This window comes from Malaclemys terrapin, chromosome 4, assembly GCF_027887155.1.
Source record: "Malaclemys terrapin pileata isolate rMalTer1 chromosome 4, rMalTer1.hap1, whole genome shotgun sequence".
Taxonomy (NCBI): domain Eukaryota; kingdom Metazoa; phylum Chordata; order Testudines; family Emydidae; genus Malaclemys; species Malaclemys terrapin.
The window spans coordinates 126642950-126662901 of NC_071508.1; the positions used below are offsets into that span (position 1 = coordinate 126642950).

General features: G+C 42.9%; 1 protein-coding gene across 3 annotated transcripts in view; it reads right to left on the reverse strand.

Moving 5' to 3' along the window:
• Positions 1-14798: 14798 nt before the first annotated feature.
• Positions 14799-19952, reverse strand: part of ATG2B (autophagy related 2B) — a 75126-nt gene continuing 69972 nt past the window's right edge. For all 3 annotated transcript variants that reach the window (XM_054025209.1, XM_054025210.1, XM_054025208.1), the window contains exon 42: positions 14799-18911. In XM_054025209.1, coding sequence (XP_053881184.1) covers positions 18681-18911 — 231 coding nt within the window. In that variant the 3' untranslated portion in view covers positions 14799-18680. The remainder of the gene's footprint in view (positions 18912-19952) is intronic.

The window sequence follows — 19952 nt, forward strand, 5'->3', positions numbered from 1 at the left end:
CCTGCCATTGCTTGGTATTCCTTGGCTAATATGGTTTACCATTAAACCATTCCCTCCATAAACTTATCTAACTTAATCTTAAAACCAGACAGGTCCCTCGCCCCCACCGTTTCCCTCGGAAGGCCGTTCCAATATTTCACCCCTCTGACGGTCAGATGTTGATGATTGCCTGAAGATAGCTGTTTCTGAGCGAGCACACACGACAGCGTCATCAGCATACTGGAGCTCAGCGACTGAAGTTAGCGATGCTTTGATTCTGGATTAGAAGCAGCCAAGGTTGAACAGCTTGACGGTTATTCAGTAGATTAGCTGAACTCCTATCAGGATCTTAGGGCTTGTCTACACTACCAGCCGGATCAACGGACAGTGATCGATCCGGCAGGGGTCGATTTATCGTGTCTAGTATAGACACGATAAATCGACCGCTCGATTTATCGTGTCTAGTATAGACCCAATAAATCGACCGCCAATTGCTCTAGTGTCAACTCTGGTACTCTACCTCAATGAGAAGCGCAAGGGGAGTCGACGGGAGAGCGTCTCCCATCAACACACCACAGTGAAGACACCGCGGTAAATAGATCTAAGTACGTCGACTTCAACTACGTTATTCACATAGCTGAAGTTGCGTAACTTAGATCGACCCCCCCCCCATAGAGTAGACTGTCCCTTAGTGATCAAATAGAACATCACAGCAAGGGAGATAGAGAAGAGCGTGCAGCAATGACACAGCCCTTCTTGACACCTGTCTTAACCTTAAAAGGGGCGTAGTAGATCCATTACAGAGGATTACCATTTGCATGTCATCATGAAGAAGACAAAGAATGGTAACAAATTTCAGTGGACATTCATACTTCAGAAGGATTCTCCACAACACTTCCCTGTTAATGGAGTCAAAGTCTTTTGTCAGATCAATGAATGCCAGATATAGTGGTCTGTGTTGTTGTCTACATTTTTCCTGCAGATGGCAAGCAGTGAAGATCATGTCAATAGTGCCTCTAGATGGTCTAAACCCACACTAAGATTCAGGAAGAATGTCTTCAACAAAAGGGAAGATGACAGTTCAGGAGAAGTCTTGTGAGGACCTGCAGTTGCTAACAGAGAGATTCCTCTATGATTTCCACAATCAGATTTATCTCCTTTCTTGAAAATCATCACAACCATAGCATCTCTAAATTCATCTGAGATTTTCTCATTGTTCCAGATTTTCAGAACAAGAGTGTGTAACTGTGAGGTGAGTTCATCTCCAGATGCTTTGTTCTTGATCTGTTTAATAATTCTGCACACTTCTCCCAGGGTTGGAGGTATTCGAGTTCATCTCTGATCAGATGTTGTGGAGTGAAGGTGAAATACACTTCACTATATAAGCATCCTGGTAAAGCACTCCTGCTGGACACTCACGAAGCTGCTGTGTTTGGAGCCCATCACAGTGCTTTAAGCATTCTGAGTCTGGGTAGACTCCAGCACTGTCTCTTGATTTGGCCTCTTTGGCACACTCCCTGTTACCCCTTCACAGAAATCCAGCTGCCCTAGGCCCCCAGGATCAGTTTAAACATATTCTTTCCCAGAGCTCAAACCTTGTGGGCACTCTAGTTTACTGTTTAACTCTTCAGGCACACATAGTTGAAGCCCATAACAGAGACTTTGCAAAAATAGGATTTTAAGACAATTACTCTTCATTATAGACAACACAACAAACAGATAGATTCAGACAAAATAATAAATGCCTGCATGCATTTCCTTGCATCAATTTCCTCACCACTCTGATGTTAACCCAGAGAATGCTCCATGGTCCTCTGGATTGTCCAATATCCCCCACCTGCAGCTCATGGCTTCTCCTTCAAATCACAAAGCCTCTCCTCCCGCCAGTTTCCTTTGGCTTTAACTGGTCCTGCAGTTAAAAAAAGGACCATTTGCTACAAAAGCATGCCTCTTTGTTCCTCTCTCCTGCTTCCTTTGTCACTCATTCTGCAACTCCCTCCTAGCTCTAACACCTAGTTTCTTTGTTCCCCCTTTCTGGGGAAATTCAACCACTCCAAACCCCATCTCTGCAGACAAACTTGGTCAGCCTGGCTTCCCCAGGTGCTTCCACTTGAATGGAAGTCATCAATATTTAATGATGCTCCATTGTCCCTGGTCTAGAAGATACAAGACACAGCCCTGGCAGCAAATGATGGATTCCATATCCACCGAGGCATTCAGTGATATAGTTATTTCATGTCATATCAACCAGAATTCATAATTTGTACGTAGACACATTCCCCAAATCATCAGAGTGCTTACGTCAACTGCTGTGCTGAAGCAAACCCTCAGGTAGGATTACTCACATTTAGGCCTTCTCTACAGGTAAGAATTTGGCCACTTTATATATACCAGCATAATTAAAGTGCCAAAATACCCATCGTGTAGATGCAGTTATAATGGGTAACGGTGCTTATATGGAGTTTATTCCAGTTTGATGAAGCAAAATAAGTTATATCAATCTAAAGTGCCTGATACCAGTATGACTGCATCCACAATAAGGCTTATACCAGTATATCTATATTGGTAAAAGACTCACACCCCTAACCAACATAGTAATAACCGTATAACTTTTTGGGGCTTGTCTTCACTACCCGCCCGGATCTGCGGGTAGAAATCAATCTCTCCGGGATCGATTTATCGCATCTCGTCGGGATGCGATAATCGATCCCCGAATCAACGCGTGTACTCCACCAGCCCAGGTAGGCGTAAGCGCCATTGATGGGGGAGCCGCAGCAGTCCATTTGCTGCCGTCCTCGCAGCGGGGTAAGTCAGATCAGATACGTCCAATTCAGCTACGCTATTCCCGTAGCTGAATTTGTGTATCTGAAATAGATGTCCCCCGTCCCCCTCGTAGTGTAGACGTAGCCTAAGATCAGGCCTTAGTCCATCATTGCTCCTGTAAGGTATGAAAAGCTATGAAAAATTCCTGTTCCTTACACTATTGTGCTTCACAGCACACCTCCCAGAGTATGTCATGCTCATGGCAAGTTTAAATTCAGATTCTTTCCCCTGAGGTAATTGTATTGATCAAGTAATAAGACAGAGTACTAGCAAATTATCAGTAAGTTTCAGGGATAGAATTATAGAAATATAGGGCTGGAAGAAAGCTTGAGAAGTCATCAAGTCCAGTCCCCTAAGATGTGGAAGGGCAAAGTAAACCTAGACCATCCCTGACATGTGTTTGTCCAACCTGTTCTTAAAAACCTCCAATGGGGATTCCACACCATCCCTTGGAAGCCTCTCCAGTGCTTAACTACCCTGATAATTAGAAAGTTTTTCCTGATATCTAACCTAAATCCCCCTTGCTGCAGAATAAGCCCATTACGTCTTATCCTACCATCAGTGGACATGGAGAACAGTTGATCACAGTCCTCTTTATAACAACCCTCAACGTATTTGAAGGCTGTTATGTCCCACCTCAGTCTCCTTTTCTCAAGACTAAACCTGCCTAGTTACTTTAACTTTTCCTCATAAATCAGGTTTTCTAAACTTTTATCTTTTTGTTGTTGTTGGTCTCCTCTGGACTCTCTCTAATTTGTCCACATCTTTCCTAAAGTGTGGCACCTAGAACTAGACACAGTACTCCAGCTGAGGCCACACCAATGCTGAGTAGAATTGGACAATTACCTCCTGTTTCTTACATACAACACTCCCAATACACCCAGGAAAGATGTTAGCCTTTTTCATAGCCGCATCACATTCTTGACTCATATTCAATCTGTGATCCACTATAACCCCCAGATCCTTTGGGTGGAGAAAACAAAAAGACTGTTCATCTGTATTCATCAGACTTACTAGCCATTTTAGTAACTACCTAAATATGTTTTAACAGCTATTCTTAGGACTTCACACTTAATAGAAGGAAGCATCAATAAAAATTCTGGCAGAGGACAGCGAGAAAAAGGGTTATGATGAAAACAGCATTTGAAAACCTTCTCTCTTTATGTCAGTATGGATCTTCACATTAAATGGTACAAGAGGCTTTAGGGAATGATGTAAAGGCAGTAATGGTTAATGTAGGGGGACGTGCTCCTCTGTAATTGCCTCCTGTCAGTTCTGCAGTGTGCTGAGGGATAATCCAAAGAGACAGGGCCCAGTTTATATTTCCATGTCCACAGAGCTCCTCAAACTTTGGGGACATTTTTTTGAAAGAAGTGTCAAAGAGCATTGCATGAACACAGAATGTCCTCAGAGGCGCATCACCTCTGGTATTGAGAAAAGGATCTCCCTGGTACTAAATTACAGATCTGAGAAAAGAACAGTAACAAAATAAAGCAACGCTCTGGGACGACGTTAGCCACAGATAGCCAAATTCAGCCCTAGAGTAAAAGGGTGCAGCTCAATTTATTATTGATGGCATTGCCAAGGTGCCTAAGTGGCATGGACCAGGACCCCATTGTGCAAGGTACTGTACAGGCATAGAACAAAAAGACAGGTTCTGCGCCAAAGACCATACAATCTAAGTAATAAAGTCAATGTAGTTGCACCCCTCTTTACACCAGATGCATTTGGCCCATTGACTTCTTGATCCTAAGGAGGCTGTAATATTAGCACTCAGAGATAGCAGTAGCGAATAGCAAATGAGAAAAGGTTCAGCATCACTTGCAAAGTATTAAACAACAGTGAAAAGCCCAGCAGAAATTGAGCTAATAGCACCTGCTGGAGGCCTTGAGCTAAAAAACGATTTGAGGTCATGAGATGACCTGATTATTTTAGTTCTCAAAATTATGCCATTGGCTCTGGGTAGATAGGGACGTGCCATGTTAGTGCTGAAGCATTTTGTATTGTTCAGTAGTTCCAGGAAATCCTGAGCCCATGTATAGAAGAGTTAAACATTACCAAAAAGGTACAAGACACTAGGAGCTACATTTCCTAATAAAGCAGGAAGTATGTATAAAAGCAACAGGGCTTTTGAATTCTCTTTAAATTGTATTTATTACTCATGGACTGCCGTCCTCAGGCATGGCCCTGTACTATTTTTATTTATGGTGTATTCTGGTAGCACCTAGGAGCCCTAATAATGGACCAGGACCCCACTGTGCTCGGTGCTGTACAAACAGAACACAAAGATGGTCACTGCCCCAAAGAGCTTGAAAAAAGTGGGGGGAGGGGTCTATCATAACCTGGAAGCAGCAGCAGCAGGTAAGACCATGCTTAAAGAGTGCTTCTCAGTGACCCAGCTTATTTATTTATTGCTAAATCTGCAACCGCTTGTAAACTCTTCTCTTTGCACACTGGAGCTGATGATCTAAGTATAAACAACAGGCTGGTACAATTAGTCACCACATTTCTCCTTACAACTTTGCCATGTCTAATATTTTATTGATCTGTCCCCTTTCCACTCAGATTACCTGGTGCTCAGCTTTTCCTGACCTTTTACCAGCTGGGGTCCAGTCCATTACCTAAAGTACTGGACATGCCAGAACACAGATGTAGCAATCCCCTTGTTCTTCCATCCCATCATTTTATAAACACACACTCTTGACACACCATTTCTCTGTGGGTCACTGTTTCCCCTCCAAATGTTCGGTCTCCTCTTTGGCACAGCATGTTCAGAACATACCACGTTTCTGCTGCTCAAGGGCCTTAAAGCACTGGAGTCAGTATGATGCAGTGGATAGAGCACTAGCCTGGAAAGAAACCCGGCTTCTATTCCCAGCACTGCAACTAGCCTGCTGGTTGGACAAGTCACTTCCCCTCATTTTTCCTCATCTGTAAAATGGGGACAATGATATTTATCTCATTTGTGAAGTGCTTTGAGATCTACAGGTGAAAAGCGCTATATGAGAGCTAGGTGTTATTGTTATAATAATGGATCTAGGTACAGAATAAGCTTCACACACACTTTCTTCACCATGTCTGCTGTAGTTTGTCAAGATCAGAGTTAAAATAAAGCATCTCTTCATCACCTTGTCCAATTTTTTTTCACTCTTAATTAAAGTAATTCTTCACAACTTGCTTCTTACCATCAGCATGCACCGTGCTTGCTAACCTCTGGGCTATTGTACACTTCCACATAATACAAACATAATCAACCTTTGGAAAATGGAGTGTACATTTTTATTTCTTGTCTGCAACAATCTGCTTGCTTGTTCATGACTGCAGGAAGAGACCAATATCAGAAGTCTTTTACGGGCGGGTATATCCAACACACTGACACTCACTGGGATACAGTAGTTTGGCTAATTTTTATTTGCTACACAGTGTGCATCTGTGAGTGTACATACACTTATTGTTTGATGAAATATTCCTGATGAAATCTTCATAGACTGTATCCTTGTCAGGGCAGTCGGGGTGGGTAAATTTTTTTCAAAACAGCCCATAAGACTTAGGAGTCTAAGTCTCATTGACATTTAGTGGGGCTCCTAAGTGACTTAAATACTTTTGAAAATCTGGCCCTAAGTGACTAAAGATGTGGATAAGTGTCTAATGGGATTTTCAAAATCCCCCTAAGGCACCCCCCCAGATGCCTACATAGCTTTGAAAATCTTGCCAATACTACTAGGCCCCTTAAAACACTATCATTGTTCGTGACATATTAATAATCTCAGGAGCAGCTAGAGGTTTTTTGGAAGGCTTCTATACTCACCATTCTCCACCAGATGCAGAAGTAGCATATAAAATGACGGGAATCCTTTAAAAAAAAAATAGGCTTAGTGATTTGCTCACAACAAAGGCAAAGGCTAAGACAGTGGTTCCCAAACTTCCTGTCGCGCCCCCCTTGCCACTAATGGAATCTGTTCACACCACCCCCTCCCTTACAGCACAGCCAAGATTCTTCAGCAGAGGTGTTTGGGCTGAAGGCGGAGCTGGGGGCAGAACTAGGGATGGGGGGAGAGATGGGGCTAGTAGTGGAGCTGGCCTGAGGGTGGAGATGGAATGAGGGTAAAGCAGGGGGTGAAGTGGAGCTAGAGCTGTGTCTGCGGCCAAACTGGGCTGGGGGCGGAGCAAGGAGTGAAGTGGAGCTGGGGCCAGAACTGGGCTGGTGCTGGAACTGGGGGTGAAGTGGAGCTGTGTCTGGGGCCGGAACTGGGCTGGGGGCGGAGCAGGGGGTGAAGTGGAACTGGGGCAGATTGTTGCTATTGAAATATGTGGTGAGTTTGGGAGTCACCACTCCTAGCTCTCCAGTGACAACAACAATAGGAGGTGACCAACACCCAGAAGGCGTTAAACAACCATTAATCAGCAGGGGAGTTGTAAACAAGGTGTTTACAATTCTGTAAGAGAGTTGTTGAAGCACAACACAATGGGGTTTATTCAACTGTATGACTCAGTTGTACAAGACCACACCAGGGGGATTGCTCAACTGTGGGACTCAGTAAGGCCCACCAGGACATGTCTGGGCTAGTGTTTTCCAGGCACATGGACTGAGGATATAAAATAAGGGACAGTGGCATCATGCAATTACCTCTTTCCTCATTCACCAAGGCTCAAGACAACAAGAACCCTCGGAAGACAAAGACTTCTGGGCTTGTTTTATTTGAAGATTGCTTATTTGGGGTTTTTTTTGTAATAGGTGACCAACACAAAGTTAGAGTTTAAAGATGGTTGTAGGAGTGGTTTTGGGGGAACAGCGGTGCCGATGGAGCACCCGTTGGCACTGGGGCTGTCAATGCCAAACTTGGCGTTGGTATGGGCACCGGAGACACCGATGGTGCCACTGGTGGAGCTGGTGCCGAACCAGCTGCCTGAGCCGACGAAGGTGGTGGGGCCGTGGTCTGTGCCGCTGTCAGTGCCAAGGTTGTCGTCGGTGCCAAAAATGCTGCCAGGGCCGGAGCAGCAGTCGGTGCTGAGATTGTTGTTGGTGCCAAGGTCAAAAGAGTCGCCGGTGCCGAGGCTGGTGCTGGCAATGGTGCTGCAGCTGATGGCATTGGTGTGCGTGTAGGCCCCAAGGCGAACTGCGCGGTTGACGGCGGGACGAATGTGGATGAGGCCACCGAAGACTCTGCAGAGCGGTGCCCTTGGATGCCTCCTTGGTGCTGGTGAAAGGCCCCGGGGGTCCAGATGGTCATTGTGGTGGATTCTGCCACTGAGGTGGCCACGCCTGGAGCTCTTGCCTGTCTCACCTTGACCTCGATCATCGGCTCCTACTCCTCCGAGAGCAGTAGGAGTCAGACTCTGACTCCGAGGTCTCCAAGACAGAAAACCAGGGAGGAGCCGAGCTTGAGGGCATTGAGTGTCGAGAGCCTGGGGAGCGACTAAGCTCTCTATCCAAGTGGGCTGGTGCCGTAGGATGTGGAGAGGGGGAATACCTGGACATCATTGCTGGCTTCCCTCTTGATTGCACCTGGGGGCAGGGTGGGACTGCCAGTGCCAGAGGTTCCTCCCTCATGGGGGGGTGAAAACGGTGCCGTAAAGCGCAGCAGTTCCGAGCAGCTTCGAAAGCTTCCGGCATCGAAGGAAGTGGCAGCTGCTGGCCCGTAGGGACCAGTGAACATGGGGGGCCTGGACTCAACTGCCTCGCCTGGGCAGGAGTCGACGTGGTCCTAACAGGGGATCTCGAGCTGTGGCCTGCCAGGGATCTCACTTCTCTAGATTTAGACGGAGATGACCAACTGTCCGGCTTCTTTTTCTTCGGAGGCACTGGTGAGTGACTGCTGGCTGCTCTCCACTGGGCCTCAGGAGGTGCCATGCCAGTACTGAGCGTCCCGGGACGAGTCCTTTCTTGGCCCTGAGCTTGATGACGATGCCGGGGTGCTCCACATTGACAAGGAAGTGCTAGGATCCGAGTCCCCTGAGCCCAGGTCTGAATGGGGGCATAGAGTTGCCTCCATGAGGATCACTTTAAGCCGCTGCTCCCTTTTTTTTTTTTAAGAGTTCCAGGGCAGAACTCACAGATCTTACAGCGAGCCTTTTGATGACCATCCCTGAGGCACCGTAAACACGAGGAGTGTGGATCGCTCTTTGGCATGTGCTTCGCACAGATCACACCGTTTTTAAACCCCAGAAACCAGGGCATACCACAGATCCAGGAGTCAGAAGGGGGGTAGAAACCCCCAACAACTCAAATTACTAACTACTAAGATTAATTATGTACAAACAACTGGAGTTGAATGTGCTTGCTAAAGCAACAGAGGGTCCTGTGGCACCTTTGAGACTAACAGAAGTACTGGGAGCATAAGCTTTCGTGGGTAAGAACCTCACTTCTTCAGGTTCTTACCCACGAAAGCTTATGGTCCCAGTACTTCTGTTAGTCTCAAAGGTGCCACAGGACCCTCTGTTGCTTTTTACAGATTCAGACTAACACGGCTACCCCTCTGATACTTGCTAAAGCAAGGGCTACAGCAAGTTCCAGCCTACCGTCACTGGCGATAAGAAGGAACAGAGGGAGTGGCGGGTCGGTAGAGCTCTATATGGAGCACCATGAAGGCGTGACTCCTGGGGGTGCCCAAACTGACCTGACAGATGCTGCTATGGGAAAAATCTTCTGGCTACTGTGCACGTGCGCACATCTGATTGGAATCAACATGAACAAGCACTGGAAGAACTAGAACTACTAAAAAAATGGAATTAGTATAAATACCCCCACTACCCTCTCTCTGAAATAGGTTGGGCTTCTTTTGAAAGAAAGTGCCACTTTTTTTTTTTTTTCCTTGTGAGACTTGGCAACACTCCCAACGTACCGGCCATAGGCTGAACTGCTTAAAACTGCCATATCAGTCCTCGGCTGTGTGCCAACGTTGCACACACACTTAAATTACCAAACATTTAAACTATAAACCATCACCTTATTTCTTCTAATATGCTTAATTGTTATGCATCTTAATGTTATGGTCTACTGCTGCCACCCCATTTCTTACCACTTTAGTTAATTTTATTCTGTCCCCCCCCCCCCCATTTTCAGTTAATGGTGGCAATGTTCTCGGTGCTGTGCTTAAAACAGAGCAGCTCAAAACCCTTTGTATCAACGGAAGGCTGAGTTATTTTATGATTATTACTATTTAATTATACAGCGCCAATCCTCAAAGCGGACCCAAGCCTGGGCAAAGGCACCTCCACTATGGATCAGCACCTTGGGAGAAACCGCAAGGATGCCAGAGGGGTAAGGTCACCATCAGGTAGGTGGAGTGCTCCAGGAATGGCTCAAGAAGGCCCCCAGCGAATGGGATGCCACACTAATCACGAGAGGCAGGGCTAAGTGCCACACCATGGACTGCTCACTGAGATGTGTAAAAAGAAAAAGGAAGCAAGGCCCTGCAAGCTTTCCAAACGAAGACGCCAAGATCATCTGCAGCCCATTGAGGGCTGCTTCATGAGAACCAGGATGGGCATCTGCAGCCCCCTGAATGCTCCTCTGCGAGAATCTGAGTGGTCATTTGCAGTCCACCATGGGCTGCTCTGCTAGATCCTGGCTAGACACTACTTTCTCTGAGCCTCAGATTTTGCACCTTGGGCAGCTGGACATTACTGACAGTCATTTTGATGCAACGTGTTTAAAGAGTGATTTTTCTCAATATGTTGGAGTCTGATAGGTGCATCAAATGCATTGAAATCACCCAATCAACAAGTCTATGATATGGTCTGAAATGGGGGTCACTTCCAAGTCTCATAAATGTAAATACGCGTTTAAACTCACTTCTCTTTATTTCATTGCACAAAACCTTTCATTAAAAGGCACTGTCAACTCCATGTCACTTTTAGAATAACATCTATCTAGATTTCCTGATTGGGAGCCATCTTCTTCTCTGTATAGCTTGAACTTGTTACTTGGCTCGACTTGCAATGGAGGTTGTCTGTAGGACCCCACCTCATTTGTTGCACTAGTTGGAAGGTGTGTAGTGAATGAGATAGGAGATTGCAGGAAGAGAAAAGATTGTCTCCTGGATAAGAAAATTGAATGCCAGCTTGCAGAACTGGATTCTTCCAAAGAGTTCCTGTGTGAAGCTGGGCGAGTCACTTGAACCAAGGTTTTCAGAGGTGGCCACTAACTGCATGAGACAGCTGGGGCCAGATTTGCAGAAGTGGTGAGCGCTCAGGACTGCAAGTGAGCTGTGCTTTGAACATATGAAGTGCTATAAAAATGCAAAGTACTCTGCACAGATACAGACAGACAACATCTTCCTCTCCAAATGCAAACAGATGGACATCATACCAAATGGACTGAAGGTAAAAAATCCATTGCAATCAACATACTACACTGACGATGGTGAGAGACTGTGCCACACACTCTCAAAGAAACTGAGGAACCACCTGATCAGCATCCTGTACAGCAGACAGGAGAAGATCAAGAATGAGCTTTCAGAACTGGAGACTCTAATACAAAACCAACCTTCCACACAAACTTCCATGTGGCTGGACTTTACAAAAATGAGACAAGCCATTTACAATGCACACTACACTTCTCTACAGAGGAAAAAGGACAGTAAGCTATCTAAACTCCTACCTGCCACAGGGGGCTACAACAGTGGTACCCTCAACTCATCTAACAACATTGTCAATCTTTCCAACCATACACTCAGCCCAGCAGAAGAGTCTGTCCTATCTCAGGGACTCTCTTTCTGTCCCACCATCCCCACGAACACGATACAGTTCTGCGGTGATCTGGAAGCCTACTTTCGTCGTCTCTGACTCAAGGAATATTTTCAACGCACCACTGAACAGTGCATTGACCCACAGGAACCCTCCTACCAACACTACAAGAAGAAGAACTACTCTGCGTGGACTCCTCCTGACGGTCGAAATGACTGACTGGACCTCTACATAGAGTGCTTACGCAGACGTGGACAGGCTGAAATTGTGGACAAACAACATCACTTGTCCCATAACCTCAGCCGTACAGAACGCAATGCCATCCACAGCCTCAGAAAACAACTCTGACATTATCATCAAAGGGGCTGACAAAGGAGGTGCTGTAGTCATAATGAACAGGTCGGATTATGAACAGGAGGCTGCCAGGCAACTCTCCAAGACCACATTCTACAGGCCACTATCCTCTGATCCCACTGAGGAATACCAAAAGAAACTACACCATCTGCTCAAGAAATTCCCAGCTACAGTACGGGAACAAATCTACATGGACACACCCCCAGAACCCCGACCAGGGGTATTCTATCTGCTACTCAAGATCCATAAACCCGGAAACCCTGGACGCCCCATCATCTCAGGCATTGGCACTCTTACAGCAGGATTATCTGGCTATTTGGACTCTCTCCTCAGACCCTACGCTACCAACACTCCCAGCTATCTTCGAGACACCACCGACTTCCTGAGGAAACTACAATGCATTGATGTTCTTCCTGAAAACACCATCCTGGCCACCATGGATGTAGAAGCACTTTACACCAATATTCCACATGAGGATGAACTACAAGCTGCCAGGAACAGTATCCCTGATGGAGCCACAGCACGCCTGGTGGCTGAGCTTTGTGACTTTGTCCTCACCCACAACCAGTTCAGATTTGGGGACAACTTATACCTTCAAGTCAGTGGCACTGCTATGGGTACCCGCATGGCCCCACAGTATGCCAACATTTTTATGGCTGACTTAGAACAACGCTTCCTTTGCTCTCATCCCCTAGTGCCCCTCCTCTACTTGCGCTACATTGATGACATCTTCATCATATGGACCCACGAAAAGGAGGCCCTTGAAGAATTCCACCTGGACTTCAACAATTTCCACCCCACCATCAACCTCAGTCTGGACCAGTCCACACAAGAGATCCACTTCCTGGACACTACAGTGCAAATAAGTGATGGTCACATAAACACCACCCTATACCGGAAACCTACTGACTGCTATAAGTACCTACATGCCTCCAGCTTCCATCCAAGACACACACGATCCATTGTCTACAGCCAAGCCCTAAGATACAACCGAATTTGCTCCAACCCCTCAGACAGAGACAAACACCCACAAGATCTTTATCAAGCATTCGTAAAACTACAATACCCACCTGGGGAAGTGAGGAAACAGATTGACAGAGCAAGACGGGTACCCAGAAATCACCTACTACAGGACAGGCTCAACAAGGACAATAACAGAACACCACTGGCCATCACATACAGCCCCCAGCTAAAACCTCTCCAGCGCATTAGCCACGATCTACAACCTATCCTGGAAAACAATCCCTCACTCTCACAGACCTTGGGAGGCAGGCCAGTCCTTGTTTACAGACAACCCCCCAACCTGAAGCAAATACTCACCAGCAACTACACACCACACCACAGAAACACCAACCCAGGAACCAATCCCTGTAGCAAACCTCGTTGCCTACTCTGTCACCATATCCACTCTGGCAACACCATCAGAGGACCCAACCACATCAGCCACACCATCAAGGGCTCATTCACCTGCACATCCACTAATGTTATATATGCCATCATGTGCCAGCAATGCCCCTCTGCCATGTACATTGACCAAACCGGACAGTCTCTCCGCAAAAGAATGGACACAAATCGGACATCAGGACTGGTAACATACATAAGCCAGTATGTGAACATTTCAATCTCCCTGGTCATTCTATTACAGATTTAAAAGTCACTATCATTGAACAAAAAACTTCAGAAACAGACTTCAAAGAGAAACAGCAGAACTAAAGTTCATTTGCAAATTTAACACCATTAATCTGGGCTTGAATAGGGACTGGGAGTGGCTGGCTCATTACAGAAGCAACTTTTCCTCTCCTGGAATTGACACCTCCTCATCTATTATTGGGAGTGGACTACATCCACCCTGATTGAATTGGCCCTGTCAACACTGGTTCTCCACTTGCAAAGTAACTCCCTGCTCTCCATGTGTCAGTATATAATGCCTGCATCTGTAACTTTCACTCTATGCATCTGAAGAAGTGAAGTTTTTACCCACGAAAGCTTATGCCCAAATAAATCTGTTAGTCTTTAAGGTGCCACCAGACTCCTTGTTGTTTCTGCGCCTCAGTTCCTTAGCTAGACAGTAAAGATAATATCACCACCTATTCTCACAGTGGTGCGGAGAAGATTAATTAATGTTTGTGAAGCACTTAGATGTTATGGTGAGAGCACTATTAACACAGCCATCAGAAAATTAATAATTTTGTATTCATTCAGTGCAGGGTTTGAATGGTGTGCTGTAGGAACACACAGCTCCCGAATTGCTAGTTCACGGCTGCAGCACACTGCGCCCATGGCTGCAAGGCCGGAGCGGCCTACACCCCCACGCCTGTGATTAAAAAATATTTATTGGCTGACCTAATCATCACCCTTGCTGCTTGCTTTCACGTGCACAAGATATGACCTTGTTAAGTCATGTTGATGAGTATTGTATGCTCCTCCTATGCGCAGGAATTCAACCACTTATAAGTGTTGTAAATAGAGAAGTAAGATAATAAAAACCCCACGGAAAAGTCCCTGGGAGGCTTTTTCGGCTACCACGACCTGGCGCTCTGTCTCCTTCCTTTTTCGTCGCCACAGTGTGCAATAACAAAGACCTGGGGCCAGACATTGAATGTGGAAGATAAAAGTAGTATTGAGTAACTTCCCATTCACCAAATGAGGCAGGGGTTCTATGGGAAAAACAGTATATGGTAAGGTAAGGCTGGTTCATAATGCATATGTAGAAGAGGGCTGAATTAAGAGGCACAGGCAACCTTAATTCTGGCATTTTCTAATTTTTGAGTGCTTGACTTTGCAACCGTAATACTCGTTTAACATAGATATGCAGCATTAGATTTAAAAAACAACAAACCAACTTAAATCAGATGAAAGGCTAATTGCTTTTACATTTTCTTATAGTTACTTCTGCTTTTTTAAAAGAGGTCATTTTCTATATTAAATGTATACATTAGGATTAGAAAACTGACTTGAGGCAGAGTAAGATGTTTATTAAGTATTGATTCCAATCCACAGCTTTTTCCATTAAATATATTTAACAGAACAGCCTATTTGTATGAGGCTTTTACCATTTTAATATACTAAAATATACATCAAGATTGGTGCAGATAAGTTATGATCTAAAAATAGTTCTCAAATATATATGGAGGGTGCAAGTACTTTAAGCAAAATAAAGGAAGATTAAATATTTTAATTCCTTTCAAGAGTGGTTTTTAACTTCATAAGAGTCGACTGTCTTTGCACTAACAAATTATATACAAACAATGCCACAAAACTACTTTACCAGCAAATATGTAAAAAATATACACATACATATACACACAGTTCCTTTTCTGTCTAAGCTACATTAGGGTGTTTTTTTTAAGGAAATCCAGTGTAAATACATGATTAATATTTAAGTACTAACTGGAATTAATAATTTTTTTTAATTTGTAAACAAGATTTATAGCAAGTTAAAATAGTTGAGAGAAGCATACATTGTGAAGGCTGGAAATGGATGAGACTGGATGAAAAGATGGGTGTAAAATGATTTAATAGATGTTGAAAAAGCTTTTATTGCTGTGAGAGCTGGGATGGTTTGGAATATACACTTAATCTAAATTAATTGCTGGATTTCACTGTTATTTTACAACAAACAAACCAAAAACAAAAATACCCCAAAACCATTTGAATGTACTTAAAATTTGGGTATCACATTTTCAGGGGTCGGGATCAACTCCAGTAACAAAGGAATTTAGCTTGTTGATGTCATCCTGCCATTTAATAGCATTTTGCTTTATCAAGAAAACCCATCTCACTAGTGACATTAAACACTGATAAACTGTACAATAGCAAATAACAGATGCCAAAAAAAAACAAAAAAAAAAACCCCACTGTAACTGATCTTTTTAGTGATAAAAAAAATTAAACATGGACATCCACCAAGTATGTAGTCATTGGCGACATGACTACATGTCCCTAATCTATGTGCAAGTAAGTAGAGGGTATACTGTATTATTAAAATTGTGTTCTGCTCTGCAGTTTAACAACTGCCAACTAATACCTGAAAGGAAATGGAAGCTGCTTCTGAATGGAGCCAGTTATAGGCTCCTCTTAGTCACATGTTTATAAATAAATTTTTAAGAATGATGGAAGTGATCTCTACACCAGGTACTTCCAGGGCACTTGCCACTACAGTGTTAAGAGCCAAGATGCTTAAGAAAATCAAGATGACAGTTTTGAGCCTGTCTCCCTGGATAGCATCAGACAAAGCAGTGTTAAAAAGTAGCATCGGTCAGTATTTACACCTTTGTGAATACGTATAGGGAAGAAAGCAAAATAGAATTGTCTGTTATTTACACATCTGCACATTATACAGTGTGTTCAGATCTGTTTAAGCTCATTAGGAGTCATGAAAAGTGTTAATAACTGTAACAGAGTTTGTTACAATGAAGAGCTCAAGTACAATAACCTTATCGCAAACCTCATCATGCTAATGCAGATATACAGCACTGGATTTGGAAGTTTGTGTGCCAATTACATATACACAGATGTATCAGCCACTATAATCAAAGTTTTAGTTAAACCTTATCTTGTGTATTTTGTAAAGTGCCCCCCCACACACACATTTATAGTAACGAATAGAACATGTGGTGAATCCCTTTTTCTATACCCTATACAATTTTCTGATTAAGAACATAGGGTATCCACATCTGCAACACATTTTAAGACAGTGTCCTAGTTTAAAGGTTGAATTTATTTATTTATTTTTTATTTACATTTAAACCTTTCTGTGCTGCTTTTGCAACCTAAACAAAATTCTTCCAGCCTATGAGAACCAAGAAGCTAACCATAAACGGATCAGTTTTACTGAGCAGGTTGAATGAGTTGCAAGCAGTAAACAGACAGCACAAATAGTGAAAAGTGAAGTTTGAAAATTTGAACTATTAAGAGACTTAATGAAAAAGAGAGCTTATAAAAATATAATATACCTTGACAGTGTGGATCTGTGTAGAAATAATATATTCTAAGGGCATCTCCCTGTACAGTTTGATTGTGGGGGATCTGCAAATGAAGTAAAACTAAATAGCCCTTTCTTTAAATTCAACTGTCAAAAATAGTTTATGTATATGATAAATAGACAGAGCTACACTGTCTATTACAGTATATGCCAATTAACTTGGACATACCTTTACCAGCATGGCTGATATACTGGTATACTAGCCTAATAGTTGCAAATGGTAATGACTGCAGCTACAATATACTACTTATAACATAATTCCACTTATGAGGATTCATTCAAGCGGTGTCAAGTGATTATGATGCATTTACCCAGGTGTGAAATGCTCACCTGTGATCTTTTAATATAGAAATTACCAAATAATTGACAAGGAAAAAAATAAACCCAAACCCAAAAACAAACCCCAAAGAAAGATGAAGTGCAGTAAGTATTCTATTTCAGTACAATAGTTCACGTCATTAAATCTTCACAGTTTTTGGGAGGTGGGGAGTGGAAGTTAAATGGCATCTCCTCTCAGCTGTGACAAGATGCTTAATTGATACAACCAGCCAGTGACTGGGTATCCCAATTAAGTGGATTCTAGTATATCTAACAAACCCAGCAGTAAAATGTGCCATTTTTAAAACCAATGACATTTTGCTTAAAAAAAAAAAAAAAAAAAAAAAAAAAAAAGGCAGGAGCTGAATGAATTGCTACTCATGACATTCAGTTAATATTGTATTATAGGAGTTTTGAAATATACCATGTTGTGAGAATGGCAAAAAACAATAGTTTGTAATAATGTAACCTTTAAATAAAGGGAAGATTATTAAAATATATTCTGCATATTATTTTAAACTAAATTATGAAATTGTATTTTTTGTACTCTGCTTAGGGCACCTCATCTAAACAGAAACCTCTTTCCTACACCAGTTCTATAACTGCTTTATATTTAAAGTATAATTATTTCATGATAGGCATCAGTACATCAGAAGACAAAGAAACTAGTATTTTTCATTTAATAGGTAGTTTAAACAAAGGTAAGACACATTGCATTTTGTTTTTCTTCCCTTAAAATTTTCATCAAATGTTGTCCCTTTCAATAATTTGCATAAGTTTCTAAATCATAAAGGATAATGCACATTACTGTTTATTCACACTATAAAAAAAAAGCACAATATACAGGCCATATCCTTTAAAGTGCAACACAACAGAACATGTCTGCAACATTCAGGTTCTTCAAAAACCCACAGAAGTAGGAATTTGATATTTAGGAGGACAATTATTGTTCACAAGCATATGAACACTGAGTGTAATTTCTGAACAGTTACCAAGAGACTGTCCTTGTTGTAAGTGCCACACTAAAAACAATGCTCATGACCCATAAAATTATAACATTCTGTCTGACTTCTTATTATATGGCTTCCATGTCTGATGTCCAAAACGAAATTCTTACTCTTTAGTTACTGAAGAGCATCTATGGAGCTCTTTATTGAAGATAGTTCTTCGAGCATGCTCAATAAAACTTTTAATATACACACAAAGGGACTGCTGATTCTAAATCAAATGAACCAAGAAAAATATGGTAATTGAAATACAGCAAGCATGTTTCTGACTTGGCAGCAAATGCTCCACTGTGTTTGACACTAGCTACCAAATGTTTTGGTAGCATGCAGCATGTCCACAAGCAAGTACCAATTTGCTTTTCATTTCTGAACTTTTTGGTTGGATGTTTTGATATTAAATTGTTTGAAAACCTCGTTCCTGAGATGAGCACAATAAAATGAAATGAGTTCCATCTAAAGCTGCCACTGGGACATAATGTGATGTATTTCCAGCATTGTTATTCTCTTGCTGAGTCATATTTAAAATATCAATCCTCGCCAAGGCGCCATTTCTGTGACTCTTCTTGACGCACATCTGGCCGGATTTGGTTTCTCATTCCACCTAAAACATTTGAGGTTGCCTCTGTTGCGACAATCAGAGGTTTCACCACAGCTGGTGGAATTTGGCGGAGGACTCCTCCTACTGCTCCCGTTACCCCTCTGTTCTCATGCTCTCGAGCAGCAGTTTCATATATGGTCTGGGCAGTGTCTGTAATTCCCTGGGGAAATTAAAAAAAAAAAAAAAAAATCAGTTACCTAAGAAGAAAATCCATCCTCTTCACATTAGGGCTTGTCTACGTGGTGGGGTAATGCACTCTATGGGAGTGTGATTTCTAAAGCACACTAATATGCTGCGCATAAATTGGTCTGTGTAGCCCTGCTGTTGTGCACTAATGGTTCCCTAGTGCACTTTAATGTAGAACTGTTTCAAACAGCACTATGTAAAAGTGCGCCAGCAGAGTCTACATGGACCAATTAATGTGCAACACATTAGTGTGCTTTAGAACTCAAATCCGCATGGAGTGCATTACCCATTGTGTAGACAAGCCCTTGCTCAGCAGAAAACTATTTGTGTGTATTACATCAACATTTTACCGTAACTAGACAAGTTTAATGTGGTCGTTTTGATATTTTTCTTATTAAAATCTGATAAACATAGGAAGACTGATTTAATAGAATTGCTTGGGAGAAACTTCTTGGGCAGTGAAGGTAGCAGGTTTGGGCTATTCCAAAATGATGGAACTCACTGAAACTTCCTCACCTCTATTAGACTCACCTGTCCTCCAACTATTGTTGTCACACAAATGTCACCCCAAATAATGACCAGAATAAAAAAAAAGATGGACATTTTTACTAACACACAATAGGTGAAACAAACAACTGAACCACAATATAACTAACTACATCACAGCTAATAATTCAACCTTTTAACATGCTGCTATGGTAGAGAAAGACAAATTTCATTTGTTTCATGCACAGGCTGCTGCTTAAATCATAAAAGCCTGAAATTTAATTTTAGATGCCACAAAATAAGAATAACCCCTACGTCCCTCTAAGGTTGTTGATTTTCACTAGGACAAATCAGCAGAACACTATCAAGAGAGATTAGGTTGGATATTAGGAAAAGGTTTCTAACTAAAAGGATAGTTAAGCATGGGAAGTTATGTACTGAGGCTGTGGAATCCTCATCATTGGAGATTTCTAAGAACAGGTTAGACAAACACCTGTCAGGGATGGTTTAGGTATACTTAATCCTGCCT